Genomic DNA, 17877 nt, shown 5'->3' with positions numbered 1-17877 from the left:
ATGGAAAGCTTCCTTGTTCACCAATTACGATAAGCAAAATGTGAAAGAGTAAACTCTTAATGGTTTTGGGAACACTGTATGTTTTTCCCTTCTTGAGAGACCAAAGGAGTAAACATTTACAGTGCTGCTTGAAGGGATGATGCAGACCAGCAGAGGCAGATGTTCTCATTGACATTTTCAGCACCTCCCTGAGCCAAAGTGCTTTAAGGCTACCACTTTCAAACTAGTGGCAAAGAAGTCTAGTGTCATGTTTCAGTGACTACCAACCAATAGTGCTAACATTGACCATCATGAAGTTCTTTAAGAGGCTGGGCATAAAACACATGAAAACTGAATTTCCCATCACACGGGGGCCTTCAATTCACTTATCATACAAACCGCTCTATGTAGAGTGCTATTTCCTCTGCCCGCCACCTGTCCCTTTCTTATCTGGAAAAATAAGGACACCTACTCCAGCTTGGCTTCAGCACCTCATTGTGCAACTGGGCCTTGGAGTTCCTAACTGGAAGACCATAGAAAACCTGCACTGGACAAAACATCTCCTGCAGTATCAAGCTGAGCACAGGTGCCTCCCAGGGTTGAATATTTAGCCCAATTCTGTTTACGCTGTTGACCTATGACAGCCCTGAAAGTGCAGCTCAAACAGCAGTATCAAGTTTCCTGATGCCACCACAGTGGTGGACCTCATAAAGAGCATTGAAGAAACATTATACTGGATGGAGATGGATCAGCTTACAGATTGCTGCAAGGTCAACAACCTGTCTCTAAATGTGGACAAAACAAAATAGATTATTGTTGACTTCAGAATGCCCAAAACCCACCACACCCCCATTTACATAGAGGGCTCCACAGTGCAGAGAGTCAGAAGCACTAAATTCCTGGGTGTGCACCTTTCAAAGAACCTCACTTGGACTCTCAGTATTTCTACTGTGATCTAGAAGGTGCAGCAGCATCTTTATTATCTGCAGCAAGTAAGGAGGATCAGACTTTCTCCTCCCATCCTTATAACCTTCTACAAAGCCACTACAGAGAGTGTCCTGGCCAATTGTATGACATTGTAATGTGTCAGATTGGAAGACCCTTCGGCAGGTTGTCTGCACTGAAACATTATCATTCTGCCCTCCATCCAGGACATTTTTAAAAAATGCTATATTTGCAAGGCTTCCAACATAGTGGATGACCTCTCCCATCCATCCCACAAACTGCTCTTCTGCCATCTGGCATAAGGTGTCAGTGTTTCCTGACCAGCTCTACCAGACTATTTAATAGTTTCTTTCTCCCTTTAAGTTCAATTCAGACTTTAATCACTGCACAGCATCAAATGCTGCGGCTGTCTTCTGATAAAAATTAACTGCCTACTCTTTGTGACTTTTTAAAACATCTTGTGATGACACAAACTGAATATCTGCTCCCTTAAACTACTGCCACTTACCAATCATATGTTTCCTTATGTCCAATGTTGAATATTTACAACTGTCCTGTCTATGTGTAATCTATGTTGCACTGTTACATTGATTTTGCTATGAAAATTGTACAGTATTATTTCATTGCTTAATTGCACATTTTTACAGATATATTTATGTATAAATGTATGTATGTATATGGCCCTCACTGCAGCAATTAGAAGTATTTTGTTTTATGTTGCACCAGTGTCCTGGGGAACAGCATTTCGTGTCATTGTACTGTCCAATAAAGTTCACTTGAACATGAAGTAATGAGTTTTCTTACCAGTACATGTACATCTGTTGATATATTTTAGGCATTTAAAATGTGTTAATGCAAAGTGAAACAAGTAAAGTGTAAAAGTAATTATTTTTCATATGTAAATAATAGTGAATATTGTAGTGTCTTCATACAATGCATTCTTTAGGGTATTTGTTTTTATGCATTTATGCACTAGGTTGTCAATTTCAAGTCCAACAGTCACAGATTGCCATTCCCAACTTCATTGTATAGAATTTTAAAAATGCACCTTCTTGCATAAGCTGAATTTTCAAACCTCTTGGTCAGAGTTCAAGTGTTATGTGGTTATCTAGTATGTGTTATGTTATTCACAGATCCTGATGTTATTAATCATTCAGAGTAATTGCTTAGATAAATGTAGAGGATATTGTCTAGAGTTCTTCAAATATTGTATCAGCTTTTGAACTATTGTGGATTTTCTTTTATAACAATGGCATGCAAAGTGACATTAGAGTGAATTCAGTAGAAAATGCAACACTGACTAGTAGAGACAAGCATGTCTTTTATTCTTACTCTGTTCTCTAAAGTAAAGGTGGAAAATTCATTACTAGACGACTACAAATGTGCCATTTGTCTTAACAGCCAAACTGATTATCTGAAGCTAGATTATACCTGTTAATAAACCCGTGTGAAGAAGAGGTCTGTCTTTCTGTTCAGGTTAGTGCCCTGTTTTAGTCTCTTCAGTTTATGTTTATACTTTTGCTATCTGAGAGTTTCCTTAAGCAAATTGCCAAGTAGCATCCACAAGTGTGAATGGTAAAGTATTAATTAGTACAGTGTTTTCCATTCACATTGCGGCCTTCTCAGCAAAAGTGCTTTGCCTTTTACCAAACATAGGAAATATATAAAACTGAGTAGACTAAAAACAGTCCCTAAACTGAGAATAAAGTGAAATTTTCCGTTTTAGAAAATGCCAAAATTCATCATGGTGGTTTCCTTTAAATTTAGAAGCAGCCATGTTAAATAGAAGAATTTGCACAATGAAAAATCACAATCTTAAGAGTAATAAATGATTGTCTTATTGGTTATAGTAAAATACTGTTGCCACTGAAAGCAACAAAAACCAAAGTTTCTGACCTCATTTTAATATGCATTTTAATGCTTATGTTGATCAAGAGTTACACTGACATTGTCACATTTATAATAAAATTTGTAACCAATGACTGATTGTAGAGAGGTAACAGACTAGAATAGTAGTAATAATTATTACATTTTGAATATAATTACTGGAATTTTGAAAATGTTGACTGTTTACTAAATTATTATTTGCATCCCTTGGATTGTTTGTTACAGGTTTGTATGCAGCCTTGTGTACTATGGACTCACACTAAATGTAGGCAACATGGCTGGAAACATCTATGTCAATTTAGCACTGTCAGGAATAGCTGAAGTTCCGGCATATCCAATATGTATTTATTTAATAGGTCGAAAATGGTAAGTGATTTGTATTATATGCTGTAAATGTGTAGCCTATTATTTGAGTATCTTATCTGGTGGTGGGATGGTTTTTTAACAAAAGAATTGCCTATATCTATTCAAAGTTAAATGAAGATTTGGTATCATACTGTTTATCATATGTTCACAATTAGTATTAAAACAGATAACTTTAGAGTGTGGTATTTCAATTAAGTTCTGTTTTATAATTCCAAAATTTGATTATTTGATTTTATAGTTCTGTTTACACTTTGAAATAATGCTGTTTTGTATAGGAGAGGTTTCTGCCTAGTAACCTTTAGGGCTGGGTTATATTTCATGCTCTGAAAGCTTCAGAAAGTTCTGAGCACATTGTCAGAAATTAAAGTGATGCATGCACGATTTGCAGTACCAGCAAAAATATGGGAGGAGTTTGTGTTTGAGTTTTGGTATGTTGACATCAGCATCATTGTTTGCCATCAACATGTGATGACAAGCCACAATGCAGCTCTAACAAGGTAAATCTGAGTGCTTCCATATTTGACAAATAGTTTAATGCAGTGAAATAAATCATTGACCTTAAATTTTGACATGCGAATGTCTTCATGCTGTTTTCCATCATCCATTTCTCACATAAGCAGTACAAGCATCGCATATTCCCCATTGTTATGATGCAATACATTTAAAGGTCTCACATACCATCTTATGTGTCACTTTTGCATTTTTTTACACCTTTGCAACGGCATCAGAATGCAAAAAATTTTTATGTTCAACGTTTTTCTTCCCTTAACTCACAACACAGCGAAATCAGATGTTGTTTTCTCACCATGATGATTTTTTGCGCTGGCACCTGGTGAAATCCTACAGATTTACTTAAAGTACATGTGCAAGTACAGTCCATACACTGCTTGCGTAGCAGCAGCATTCTCAAGCACAGGTGTTGTGTCCCCGGCATTAAAGCTGTTCAGTCAATGTATGACTTTAAACCCATGAAATTCAGCATACACTTTAGAGGGGTAATAGAACCTTGGATGATACCTTCAGGTTACCATGAGACTTCAAACACATCATAAAGCCAATTTTTAAAAAGAATCTGGGAAAACAGTCACTTCTGCTCTTGAATTTTTTCCATTTGAATATATTCTTATTTAGTGTGAATTTATGTTCAACTTAAGCTCTGGAAATGGCTTTTTAATCAATCTCATTCTGATAAGTACAACTTTTTTTCTCTATTGTATTGCATGCACGAGTAAACATTAATGGATTAATCATCTCTACACACTTTAGTGTTTGAAATTAGATGATTGCATTCATTGAAGTATATATTGCGTTACTTTTCCTACTAGAGTGGTAAATGTTGTTGAAGACATACCATAATTTGAATTATAAAATATGATCAAAGTATGTTAGACCATTACATCTCAAGGGTGTGCATTTTTTCACCATACTATACAGCAGACTAAATATAAACACACTCTTCTAAACTAACCTTTTTCATCTAGGTATAGAGGGCATGGTGGTTTTCACTGAGGCCCCATGGACCCAACATCCTAGGCTTCTGTCTCACACCATCATTGTGTGTTTTTCTGTGGGTATTCATGTTTTCTTATTATATTACCATTGATGTGCCAATTAAGTTAAATGGTAGTTTCAAACTGTCTGGCAAGATCTGATTCCTGCCTTGCGCCCAGTTCTGCAATTGTAAGTTCCAACTCACTAAGACCCTGAATTTGTTTTGGCAGGTTTGAGAATATTAAGTTATGTTGTGTCAACCATCTGTTTTATGTGTTTCTTTTTAATTGTTTGGGACATATGGAAAAAGCGCCTGTCACATCAACAAAAAATCTAAAGGACCTAGTATTCCTAGTTGGAATGCCATCACATTCATCCAGTTTTTTAATCCAGTGCAGGGTTCTGGGGCAGAGGGAGCCTATCGCATTACAGGTAATACACATTCACAGATGGCAAATTTAGTGTCTGTAAGATATCTTTCAAGAAATTTTTATAGTGGGGAACTGCAAAGTAATTCAGCATTGTACAATTAATAAAGAAACAAATTCTAAAGCCATCTTACTTATTTATTTTTTATATCATCTGGTAGGTCTGGAAGGAGACGGACTTTAGCGGGATTTTTTTTATTGGGAGGAATAACCTGCTTTGCGATCATGTTTCTCCCAAAGAAAAAAGGTACAAAGGCCCTCTTAGTTGTGTTTTTAGAAGTGAGTTTTGTTTGTCAAGAATTGTTTAATGTGAATAATGCATTTTATTTTAAGCATAGGCAAGGATTCTCATAATGCATTGTAAACAGTATGCTAAAAATTGAAATGTTATCATGCAATTGTAACATCTCAGGCTTTATTTTAAAGAATTTATGACTATCATCATCATCATCATCATCACTTGTTTACCATCCATTTTCCGTTAGCTAGTTGCCAATCTCCCCAACCCCTCATCCCCCAGATCTTTTTACTCCACTCTTCATGGTCCTTGGCATCCTTTTGGGATAGGGCCCATTCTTTCATATTAACCTACATATTCCTCACACAACTTTCATAAAATGTTTCTCGTCATACTCCTTCAATGTACATCTAACCCTTGCAGTCACTGCTGTGCCTGAACACCACCATCTGCACTTAAGTAAAGGAACTTCAAAAACAAATCCATTACTGACATCTAACTTTACATTTAGTGCCTCATCTTTCTCAATCACTTCCTAAAGCAAAGATTGAATTTGCTGTCTGCAGACTACCTTTCAAACCACCGCTACATATCTTTTAAATATTCCCTTTCAAAAGCCCTTGTATTGGATTGGGTTTCTTCCAATACCTTTACCACAGACACCATACAGCCATGTTCTCATTGTTTCTCTGCATTTTGCATTCCACCTGGACAAGAATATATGATCTGGATAATATATAATCAACAAGCTGGGTAAATCTGCAGATGATACAAAACTAGGTGGTAGGGCGAATAATATAGAATGGACCCTAGACAGGATACAGGTTTGAGCAGATTTGTGGTAGATGAAATTTAATATAAGCAAATGCAAGGTATTACACATAGGAAGTAGAAATTTGACATTTGAATACACAGTGAGAGGTCTGAAACTTGAAAGTACAATTTTATGAGAAGGACCTATTAGTCAAGTGGACTCATGAAGTATCTACATCTAGACAGTGTGCAGAAGCAATGAAAAATGTTAATAGGATGTTAGCCTGTATAACACAGAGTGTACAGTACATGTCAAGGAAAGTTATCTTAAAGTTATATAACTCACTGGCGAGTCCTCATCTAGACTATTGCATGGATTATACAGTGGACTCCAGTTGTTACTTTAAAATAAACTTTTTAACAATAACGCAGGGACACAGAAGCTTGTTAACACTACAGTTCCTGAAGCCTACAAAAAAACTCATAATCCCAGCCCACCTTAAATCCCTTCACACCTCTCCATCAGCAACTTGTTTTGTAAATGCGTCAGTCAGCACCAAGCAGTCCCATCCCCCAACTTGACGGTGCTCAGCTCGCGGGCAAAAAGTTCTCCCAACTGAAGCCATGGCTCCTTATCTGCGTGTGATCTGCCTGGAGTTGTATATAGTAAATAATACAGTATATTGTTATTTGGAACACATGCATTTAATCTGGGTAAGTGTAGGATGAAAGGAAATGCAAGAAATGCTGCGCACATACCTAAAGCAGGAGCTTTTTTTCATGTTATACTAATAATGACGAGAAGTGTATAATGTGTGAAGACTTTAGTCCAAATATCAAATAAACATGTTCGCTTTTATTCAAGACTATAACCAAAGGGAAAAAAAAAGTATTTGATTTACATGTGGCTGCCAATGAATTCAAAACTCAAGCTCAAATGTCAATCGACAGGGAGTTTACAACTATTTTTGAATGGTGCAGAGGTAAGAACTACTGCCTTCTTGCCCGAAGGTCCAGGGTTCAAGACCGGGTGCTCTGTGTTTTGAGTAGTGAGCCGCTATTATTATTATTATTTCTACAATATAGTAAAAACATACATTTGATTTGAGTCTGTAACACCCGGTGTAAATTTTGGCTACTTGTAAAAGTTAGAGCTTGTTTTTTTTTTATTATTCAGTTTTATTCTCTCTGTGACGTTCATGTGGTACAATGAACTTGACTCTCCCTCTTTGAGCTGATGGCATTTATCTCCATTCTTTTCACAAGAGCAGTGCCGTGGCTGGTATGTGAGCAGGCTGAGATCAAAGGCTTCTTCTTTTTGGGTGCATACACTGTCAGCACAGCACTGTCAGATCTAAACACTAGTGTGGCGAATTGATCGGGTACTGAACTGGAAGTTGCAGCTGCAGGTGGAAGTCCCATTTTACTTATGGTGCCAAGCAGAATTGTGTTGCGTTACAGTAGTCTATTAGCCGGCGAAAGTGATGTGAAGAAGCTGTCTGTTGCTACGGTCCTGCCTATGTCCAGTCTGATAGCGGTCATGGAACATTGTATCTTTGATTGCTGGTAGAACAAATAGTTCTGAGCAAGCATCAGCCACAGCGCTGGTCTTGTGAAAAGAATGGAGATAAATGCCATCAATTCAAAGAGGTAGAGGCAAATTCGTTGTACTACGTGAACGTCACTGAGAGAATAAAACTGAATAATAAGAAAAACAAGCGCTAACTTTTACAAGTAGCCAAAATTTACACTGGGTGTTACAGACTCAAATCAAATGTATGTTTTTATTATATTGTAGAAATAATAATAGCAGCTCAGTACTCAAAACACAGAGTGTATCTGGTCTTGAATCTGGGACCTTCGGGTTATAAGGCAGCAGTTCTTACCTCTGCACCATTCAAGAATACGTGTAAACTCTCTGTCGATTGACATTTCAGCTCGAGTTTTAAACTCATTGACAGCCACGTGTAAATCAAATGCTTTTTTTTTTTTGCATCCATCTATCCATCCATCCATCCATCCTCTTCCGCTTATCCGAAATTGGGTCGCGGGGTTGCAAAAAATGTTTATGAAAAATTTACCTCTCACTCACCTTCTCCAGCTTTCAGGCCTTCAGCCTTTGTACAAACTTCATGTTAATCATGTGACGAGAGTGTTAGAATAAGGCCACCTTTGCTCCTGCTTGTTGTTAAAAGGCAACAAACGAAGGTTGGGATCAGGAAGGGCATCCTGTCTTACACATTCTGCACCAATACCCATAGGATAATGTACAAAGGTGCTAGGTAAGTTAAAAGAATTGTTAGATAATAATTTATTTTTTCCTTTTTATTTATTCTTTTTTTTTTAGAAACTGGCATCTTTGCAGTTGTAAACACTGTATCTTTGTCTTTGCTTGGGAAAACTGCCATCAGTGCTGCTTTCAATATTGTCTACATCTACTCATCAGAACTATACCCGACTGTAGTCAGGTGAATATATCCTCATCAAAATATTTTTAGTAAAAAATGTTGCTGTCTAGATAATAACTGTACCAGAACATTACATTAGATCACATTTTGTAAATGTATGCTCATGTTTACCAATTTAGATACATTTATAGTATGTACAGTATATGCTTGGGAGCCATTTTATTAGAAATATCTATCTAATATCAGTTATGATCCCCTTTTGTCCCACAGATTGCTTTAATTCTTTATGGCATTAATTCAACAAGGTACCAGAATTATTCTTTGCAGATTTTCGTTCATGCATCACACCTCCTGCAGCTTCACAATTCCAGTCTTATGTTAAAGATGCTCTATATGTTTGGGATGTGGAGACTCCTTGATGTCCATTGCTATGGATTGTACTAGCTGGGCATGTTCATTCATATATTTGTCCCTTAGCAGTGAAGTTTTTGGGGAGCTTTGCGATCAGTGTTTCAATGTGAAAACATCATGGTTACTGCCGGTTTTGCCTTTCTCTTCATTTTATTTTTTTTTGCCTTCCTGTCCCAACAAAAGCTAATGGTGAATTCTGAAACAGTTTTAGTAATTTTTTTGCAAAATTATGTCCTTATAGGTGCCCCAAACTTTATATGCAGATTTCTCTGTTTTATGAGTTCTCATTTTTATGCATGATGTAATTGTTTTTCTCTAAATTTATAGCACATTTACTTAAGTTAAGCTAGTTCACATTCTCTGGACACTAGACTTTTCTATTGTGTGTTTGTTTTTTTTTTTTTTATCTTGCTTATGTATGTGTTCAGTGTGCATTTAACCTCACATACTTCATTTTCCTGTTGTTTGCAATGCCATACTGTCCTCAACTGTGCGATACACTTTCCTCATTCCTCATCCTTCTTCTTGTAATTTTCCCATAATGCCTACATATTATGGCAGATTACCCATGATACTTTTGGCTTACTAATACTGCCAGATCTGAAATCTATATCTATCATTTCAAGCCTTTAACTATTTGCCTTCAAAATTATCCCAGCCAACTTGTGAAATTTTCAGTGTGGTTTTTATGCCTTATTTCCTGTCTCTTTTTTATGAAACTGGTGCAGTCTGGTTTTAATAACTTTGAGACAGTAGGTGAACTACTAGCTGAAAGTGTTGAAAATAGTCTGAGTGGTCTCATATTTACTTCACATTTTTAATCTATATTATGTTTAAATTGCAATAGAAATTGAGGGACAGTGACACTCAAGCACATGTTATGCTTCATCTCTTAATTTAAAGGTAGCCCAGATATTTTTTATTTCTAGTCTGAGGCATTATATTTGATTTTATTACACAGTTCATTTACTTTACTTTTATTTAAATCTGTTTCCAGTGTCTGGACACTTTCCTTGAGCCTCAAACCATAGCATTTTTTTGTTATTATTTTTAAAGAGAGATAAAGGATAAGAAAAGTCCCAGATCTAAAAGGGAATAGAATCCCCATCCTTTTAGAACAAAATAAATGACTTGTAAGAAGTGCAACTCATTTTTCTAAATATGATATTATGGATAGAGAAGAGAAATTAATATAAGCAGCTGAAAGCTCCAAGAATTTATTAGACATTGGTCTGCTTTTCCCAGCAAGATGCCAGTTGAAAAACCTGCTGAATTCAATTTCTTCGTAGAACATGAAAAGGGGTATGATGAAAAATCAAGAAATAAACAATGCTGTGGAGAACAAGGAGTAAAGACATCCAAAATGAGTGAAAGAAAGGAGGAAATGGAAGTCCACAAACATGCGGCAGGAGGGCAAAACCAAAACATTTTAAAAAGGATTCAGGCACTTTAAGAGAGCAAAAGTTACAAATAGGGTCTGGGGCTAAACCCATTAAACATCATTTTAAAGGAGTTGTATACATTTATATGAACAATTGTTTATTGAACGAACTGATGATTTGAATTTTTGGAGCAGTTTTTGAACTCTTTAAGGGTTGAATACTAGTTCAAGGCAGAGTAGGAGTGCAGATCTAAATTACACTTGACTGAAATAGCGAGAGGCTTTTTACCCCCATCCTGAAGATAGGTATACTGCACTCAATTGAAAACCAGTTGTTAAAACAAAATTGAAAAAAGAATGAAATAAGAAGGGGGATGATGGAGATGCCACATGTTTTGAGGAATGACCTGAGCTGTAGGTAAAAGAGAAATTGTAGGAAGATGGTGAATATTTGCTTTGCTACAAGATTCTGTCTTACTGAAGAGAAATTACAGACAAACTGTAAATTTCCAAAATCATCTTCTGTTCCTAAGGTTTTTAGGTATCTGTTAATCTGGACAACATTTACAATACCCTGCAGACCACTGTTTTAAATACCTGTTGTTATACATTTAATGAGGATGTTAAATTCATATTCAAGGAAAAGATTTAAAAATATTGAAATGGATTAATTAAAGCAATAGAAGTACCAACATATCCTAAATGTGTGTGTTTTTTATAGGAATATGGGAATGGGCGTGTGTTCCATGGCATCTAGGATAGGAGGGATCATTTCACCATTTGTGCCTTTACTGGTTAGTTGACTTTCCTTTTATCTCCAGTAAAATTGTGTAAAATGTAGCTAATAACTACTAGTATGAGGTAGTTTTTGATGTCTTTTTTTTTTCCTTCTGTAACCTGAGAGCTAATTGTGTGGCAGAAAATAGATCAACATCAATACAAACATGTCCAGTGTATTGGTTTTGTATTCTACATTTCACAATATTCCAGTATAAAATAAAAGAAAAAGTACTATAAAATACTGTTCTGTGATGTGGCTTGAGACCAGATTATCCATCCATCAATTCTTCTTTGAAACCTGCTTATCCTGGAACAGGTTGCAGGGCAGCTGGTACTAATTCATTGGGTACATGACAGGAAGGATCCCTGGGCAGGGCACCAGCCCTTCATAAGGTACACACACACACACACAGGTCAGTTTAGCAACATCAGTCCACCTGACTTGCATGTCTTTGGACTGTGAAAATAAACTGGAACGCCCAGAGGAAACCCACACAGACAATGGATGAACATGAAAACTCCATGTAGGATGCACCCAGGATGAGAACCCTCAACACCAAGACCAAATTGTCTGTTCATTTATTTGTCCAGCTATTCATCCATTCTTGCATTTTAGGAACTCATTCTTTGGTCTCTCTCAGAGAATTTCTCTTCACAGATACCCAGAACTGTAACTATATAGTCATTAAGTGTGGACATCTGTTAAAAAAATGAAGGAGAAAAAGGTGAAAAATTAAAAAAACGTTTTGCTAGTGATTTTATTTGATAATTTAACTTGTCTTCTGCACAGAATGTTCAGTTTAATAAACAGAGCTTACTATCTTCAAAAATGTCTCTGTATTGTGTTAAAGTATGACTGATGCAAAAAACATCCTGTGAGCTTCAGTTTTGCTGATGGAAACACTTTGTTAACAAGAAAGGTCAGATGAGAATATCCAGATTGGTTCATGCTGACAGAAAGGCTACAGTAACACAGGTAACCACTGTGTAGTACTGTGGTGAGCAGAAAAGCATGTCAGAATATGCAACATGTTGAACCTTGAGGTTGAATGAGCTACCCAAGACCATGTCGGGTTCCACCCATGTCAGCTAAAAATGGAAAGCTGAAACTACAGATGGCACAGGCTCACCAAAACTGAATAGTTGAAGTCTGATTAATCTCAATTCCAAGTGAGGCACACAGATGGTAGTGTCAGAATTTGGCACCAACAGCATGACTCCTTGCATCCAGCCTGCCTTGTGTCAACAGTTCAGGCTGCTGGTGGTAGTGTGATTGTGTGGTGAATGTTTTCTTGAAACACTCTTTGAGCCTGTTAATTCCAGTCAATCATTGCTTGAATGTCACAGCTTATTTGAATATTATTGCTGATCATGTTTGTTCCTTAATGGCCACTGTTTACCCATTTTCTAATAGCTACTTCTAGCATGATAATACACCATGTGAAAAAGTAAGTTCGGTGTTCTTCAGTGGCCTTCCCAGTCATCAGATCTGAATCTAATAGAACACCTTGGAATGCAGAACGGGAAATTTGCAGCATGAATGTGCAACTGACAGTCCAAAGACATGCAGGTTAGGTGCTTTGGCGATCCTAAATTGCCCCTAGTGTGTGCAGCTGACCAATTTACAGAAAATGCATGATGCAATCTTATCACTATGGACTAGAACATGAAAGGAATATTCCAGCATCTTATGGAATCCATGCCAGAAAGATTTGAGGCTGGTTTGAGAGAAAAAAGGGGACCCTACCCAGTATTAATATAGTGTTATTAATAATTTGTTCATTGAGTGTATAAAAATAGATATCAAGGTTTCCCAAGTTCAATCCTGGAAGACCGTAGTGACTGCAGGTTTTCAAGTGCAATTCCAGTTGCTTAATTGCAAGTTGATCCTTGAGTAAAGAGAACTTGTTATGTAGCTGTATGGCTTGTTAGTGTTTTCATTCTCTCATATCAGGTCAATCTTGTATTGTAGATTTTTCTTTTCTGGTAGTGTTAATTAAATGATTTGTGGCCAGGGGCAGATTAGTGATTCTCAGCACTTCACTCTTCTCTATCTTTTAAAATATGTCATTAAATAGAATTTTCATGGCAAATTTATACATGTGTAGATGGGACCAAGTTAAATGAGGAGTTAGTTGGTTCCTTTGTCATTTGTTATTTCATTGTTAATTGGCAGGTGGTTATAAACATAAGCAATTAAAAACAGCAACTTTGCAACTGCAAATGCAACTTTTTATAACTAAAAGAAACATAACAAGCAAATTAACTAAAATGCGGCACAAAAAGGCTACTTGAAAGCAACAATAATTACCATCAAATTGACAAATTTAGTTGAAACAAAAACGTGCATCCACTGGGACCCAGCACCCCCCTACCCCACTGGACTAAACTTAGAAACCGTAGCCTGTGGTCCTCTGGGGCTGGGAACTCCCTGATGTACAATACTGTGTTTAATGTATTGAGATAGTATGAGAGTGTCGGCTGAGTGACTTGTTTTGGGTGATCCCTTAACAGAATTTGAATCCTTCTGGAGAGCCATCTATCTGTGTATTAGGATATAACTATAACAAAGGCGTATATTGCAAACTCGACCCAACAGAATTTGCTATACAAAGATAAGTATGTATGTGGTGTGCATTTACGTATTTTTCATTTTTACATTTTAAAAAAAGTAATTTTTTTTCAGCAAAATGTTTCCTTCATTTCTTTGCATGTAATAAAGCATTGGACCGCAGTGTTTTACTTTTGAAGTCACAGTATTGTGAAGGAATGTCTATTGACTATGTTTCCCCAATGATAACATAAAACAACATAGATATTTCTATTTGAAAGGGAGTGCTTTTGCACTAAGCGAAGTCTGCAATATTTAGAAAATATATCCCAATGTAAATTTTAACATGACACTGCTCAGTTGTTTTACCTCCCCAAAATGAAATTTACTACTTTAGGAGGATAAATAAATAAGATTCATCTAGTTTCACATATAAGGCAAAATAAAATAAGGATAGTATCCACATAAAATATCAAGAAATGACATTCCATTTTCAGTGACCTTACTATGAAATGATGTCTGGAAGAGAATTCACTCCTGTGTTATTTTATAGGGGCTGAAAATAGCAAAAGATTTGTATTCATAAAAAAAGAAGTTGGTGTTTTTTCTGCTCATTTTCAAGTTTTGGTCAGTACTGAGCTAAGACAATCTTGGTTTCATTTGGGCTGGGCTACAAATTTTAGATGATCATAAAACAGATTTGTGGCTAACAGAAATATTGTGCTTTGAATAGAGATGGGTTGGCACGGTGGCACAGTGGGTAGCGCTGCCGCCTCGCAGTAAGGAGACCCAGGTTTGCTTCCTGGGTCCTCCCTGCGTGGAGTTTGCATGTTCTCCCCATGTCTGCGTGGGTTTCCTCTGGGTACTCCGGTTTCCTCCCACAGTCCAAAGACATGCAGGTTAGGTACACTGGTGATTCTAAATTGTTCCTAGTGTGAACTTGGTGTGTGTGTGTGTGCCCTGCGGTGGGCTGGCGCTCTTCCCGGGGTTTGTTTCCTGCCTTGCGCCCTGTGTTGGCTGGGATTGGCTCCAGCAAACCCCCCCGTAACCCTGTAGTTAGGATATAGCGGGTGGATGGATGGACGAATAGAGATGTTATATTTTGACACAATATAGATTCTAGAAGCTATGCGTCTTCACTTGCCTACACTGTGTTGGCTGTTTACCAAAGATGACATGTGAGCCTTGTTATTGTAAACTCATCTTTACTCTTTATGTTAACTGAAAAGTGACCATTGATTGAGGGGTACATTCATATGTGGAGGAGGATAATCCCTAAACAGCTGTTCTTCATACTGCACATTCCAAATTCATACCAGCAGGACAACATTTTCAACCATAAACCTCTAAAACCGGGTCGTTTTTTACCTTGTGCTGAATAACAAATTGTAGGTGTTCGTTACCAATAACTTTTATTATTAAAAAATGCTTTTAATGGAACATGCTGTTTAAGTTGACATTTTGTTTTTGCATTTAGTCTGCTATGTCCAAAATTTCACATTTTACAAAATTGGTATACTCGTGTCATTTTCTAACCCATATAATTCAGACCAGGGTCACGGAATCTATCCAAGCTAACATAGGGCACAAGGCAGGAACAAAACCTGGACAGGGTACTGTCCATTACCCGGCTAACACACACACCCACACAGTAGTGCCAATTTAATGTCGCCAGTTTACCTAACCTGCATGTCTTTGGACAGTTGGAGGAAACCCATGTAGACACAGGGAGATTGTGTAAACTCCACACAGGGAGGTCTTAGGATATGAACCCTGGTGTTCTTGCCATTGTTGATCCTTTTTATAAAGAACAAGGGTCAGCCAATGATGGAATGACATGTTCTGTTAAGAGCCTTCAGATTAAGACGTTTTCTGTGCTAACATCAGTCTTTTGAATTAATAATACTTCTCTAAAACATGGTCTTTTTGTGGAATTTCCTTTAGAGTACAGAATTTCGTTTGAGCCCCATTTCATCATTTCTTTCTGATTCTTATCTGGTAATTAAAATGTTTCAGTTGTAGTGTCACAAAAATACACACATATAAACACATACTGTATATTGCTTTATTTGTCTTAATTCTTTTTAGTATTTAAAAATGTGCTGTTCAGTTATTCTGTATATTTTTACCAGGATTTGGCATTTAATTAGATCGCTGCTTTGTTTTCTTTTAGAGCCAAATAGAATGGTACTTCCCTTTTGTTATATTTGGAGCTGCTTGCTTATCAGCAGGAGTCCTATGTTTTCTTTTGCCTGAGACTCTCCACATGCCTTTACCAGAGACTATATCGGATTTATATGAAGAGAATTACAGAAGGCTTGGGATGGAAACATTATCGTTGCAAAATATTGGTAATGAAATGGTAAGCAACATAATTCTCTCTATATATAGTGAACAAAGAAGTGTTATCTCCTTGAACCCAGAGTAATGCCATTAATAGAAAGCAAATGAAATTGTACAATCAAAGTAAACAAAAGTAAATCAATAAACGCTTGTAGTCACTCCTAGGTCTAACTGCACAGGTGAGTTCCTATGTACCTGTTGTGTGGCTGTCCACTTACTCGACATCTTCCCACTGCACAACCTTCATATATCATCTCTCTCTTTTTCCTTTATAATTTTAACACCCTGGCCTCTCTTCCTCTTTTCATTTGAGCATTTATCCCAAACTTTCCTCCCCAGCTAGTTTATTGTGATAAGTTTAAGATGCCACATTTTGGACTACTTCCAGGGTCAGGAATGCTGCTCGATAGTCCTAGGACTGTCTTCCCATAAGCTCCATATTACTAAACTCCTATGCCCCTACTCCCTTTTAAATGTTCACAATTTTAAGATTAACTCCAGCCTCTCCTCTATAATACCCATTAGGGTCATCATATGCTTTACTAAATGCTATTGCTGCCACATATCAACCATTGGTAGTCAAATCTGCTACCCCATTCACTGTAATGCTCTTTCTTCCTTTCTGATAAGCAAGACGTGTCTGTCTCCGGGTGCTGCCACACAGTAATTTCTATGCTGGGACCTAATCCAGGTTGTCAAAAAATCTTGAAAGAAATGAAAAAAACTAGCAGAATTCTGCTATGTACATAGGGACAGTGTATGTGAAAATCCAGGAATCGGTTATTCACACCAAGGATCATGAATCCTTTAACTCAATGCAATCTTTTCAGCAGTTCTTGTTCACTATATTGTGTACTTTTAGGTAATGTACACTATGCAGGCAAGTTGGGGGTGGTCACTATTTGTTTGGTATGTCATTTTTATCCAGTTTGTATTGCTATAGAAATTATATTAAAAAATTACAAAGAAATGATATAACCATTACTCAGAAGCTTAATAGCATACCACAATGTTGTTTGGTGGGAATATGAACAAGTGGGCCTACTGCAACTTAGCCTGGCTACTTCCTTTAAGGTTATCAAGACACTCTGATTGTAGGGACTGATCACTTGACTATATATTTAAGAAGACAAAGGATTTCAGCTCTAGTGTTGTTAAGCATTTATAAAGTACATTATGGAAAATGAAATGAATTTTTACACATGAATATATTCATCTTTATTATTTTGTCTTTATTTCATAGCATGATTTTGACAGAAGTTCTGATGATACAGACGATGAGTACTGTGATGAAGAAACCCAGATGATCAAATGAAAAATAAAGAAAAGATTGAAGGATAAACTCTGCAAAGGGTCATGAAGCTAGAATCAAAATGTGTGTTCTGTGTAAACAAATTGGAAAGAGAGCACAAGAGTAACATACCCTTTTGTGAAGCGTGTTTGGGCAGTATGGTGCAAAGATCTATGCTTCTGGAGTTTGGATAACTGTGTAAGACACAGTATGTCATCATGAGACAGTAAAACCACAATGTAGCATTATAAAAGGGGCTGAGTTAGTACCTATAAAATGAATGTAGGAATGCTTAAGATGGTAAATAAGGCATTAATTAGAAATGGTTGAGCTATAGTGTGCATTGTCAATTTTTGTACTTGCTCACTATTGTTTAGAAACTGCTGAATTCTGACTAAAGGAAGGTGGCTCGTTTAAAGTCAAACAAGGAAGTACAATTACCGGGAATGGTGGCAATTTTAAAATGTGGAGGTGTATATTATACTCTTATGAAAATCATGGTGGAAAGTCTGTAAAATGTGCAATGATTGTAATTCTCTTCTTGTGCAATTCACATGGTGCAAGGCATCTGGCTTTTGAAGAGGCGGATTGTATAACAATGTGGATAATAAATCCTTCAATACTA

At 36.8% G+C, this 17877-nt stretch overlaps 1 protein-coding gene across 2 annotated transcripts in view; it reads left to right on the top strand.

Moving 5' to 3' along the window:
- The window catches only part of LOC120522963 (solute carrier family 22 member 15-like), a 51814-nt gene extending 33937 nt beyond the window's left edge, over positions 1-17877 (top strand). For both annotated transcript variants that reach the window (XM_039743817.1, XM_039743816.1), the window contains 6 exons: positions 3037-3177; positions 5258-5343; positions 8435-8555; positions 11009-11081; positions 15792-15980; positions 17205-17877. In XM_039743817.1, coding sequence (XP_039599751.1) covers positions 3037-3177; positions 5258-5343; positions 8435-8555; positions 11009-11081; positions 15792-15980; positions 17205-17276 — 682 coding nt within the window. In that variant the 3' untranslated portion in view covers positions 17277-17877. The remainder of the gene's footprint in view (positions 1-3036; positions 3178-5257; positions 5344-8434; positions 8556-11008; positions 11082-15791; positions 15981-17204) is intronic.

This window comes from Polypterus senegalus, chromosome 2 (genome assembly GCF_016835505.1).
Source record: "Polypterus senegalus isolate Bchr_013 chromosome 2, ASM1683550v1, whole genome shotgun sequence".
Taxonomy (NCBI): Eukaryota; Metazoa; Chordata; class Cladistia; order Polypteriformes; family Polypteridae; genus Polypterus; species Polypterus senegalus.
This window is presented reverse-complemented; position numbering and strand designations above follow the sequence as displayed.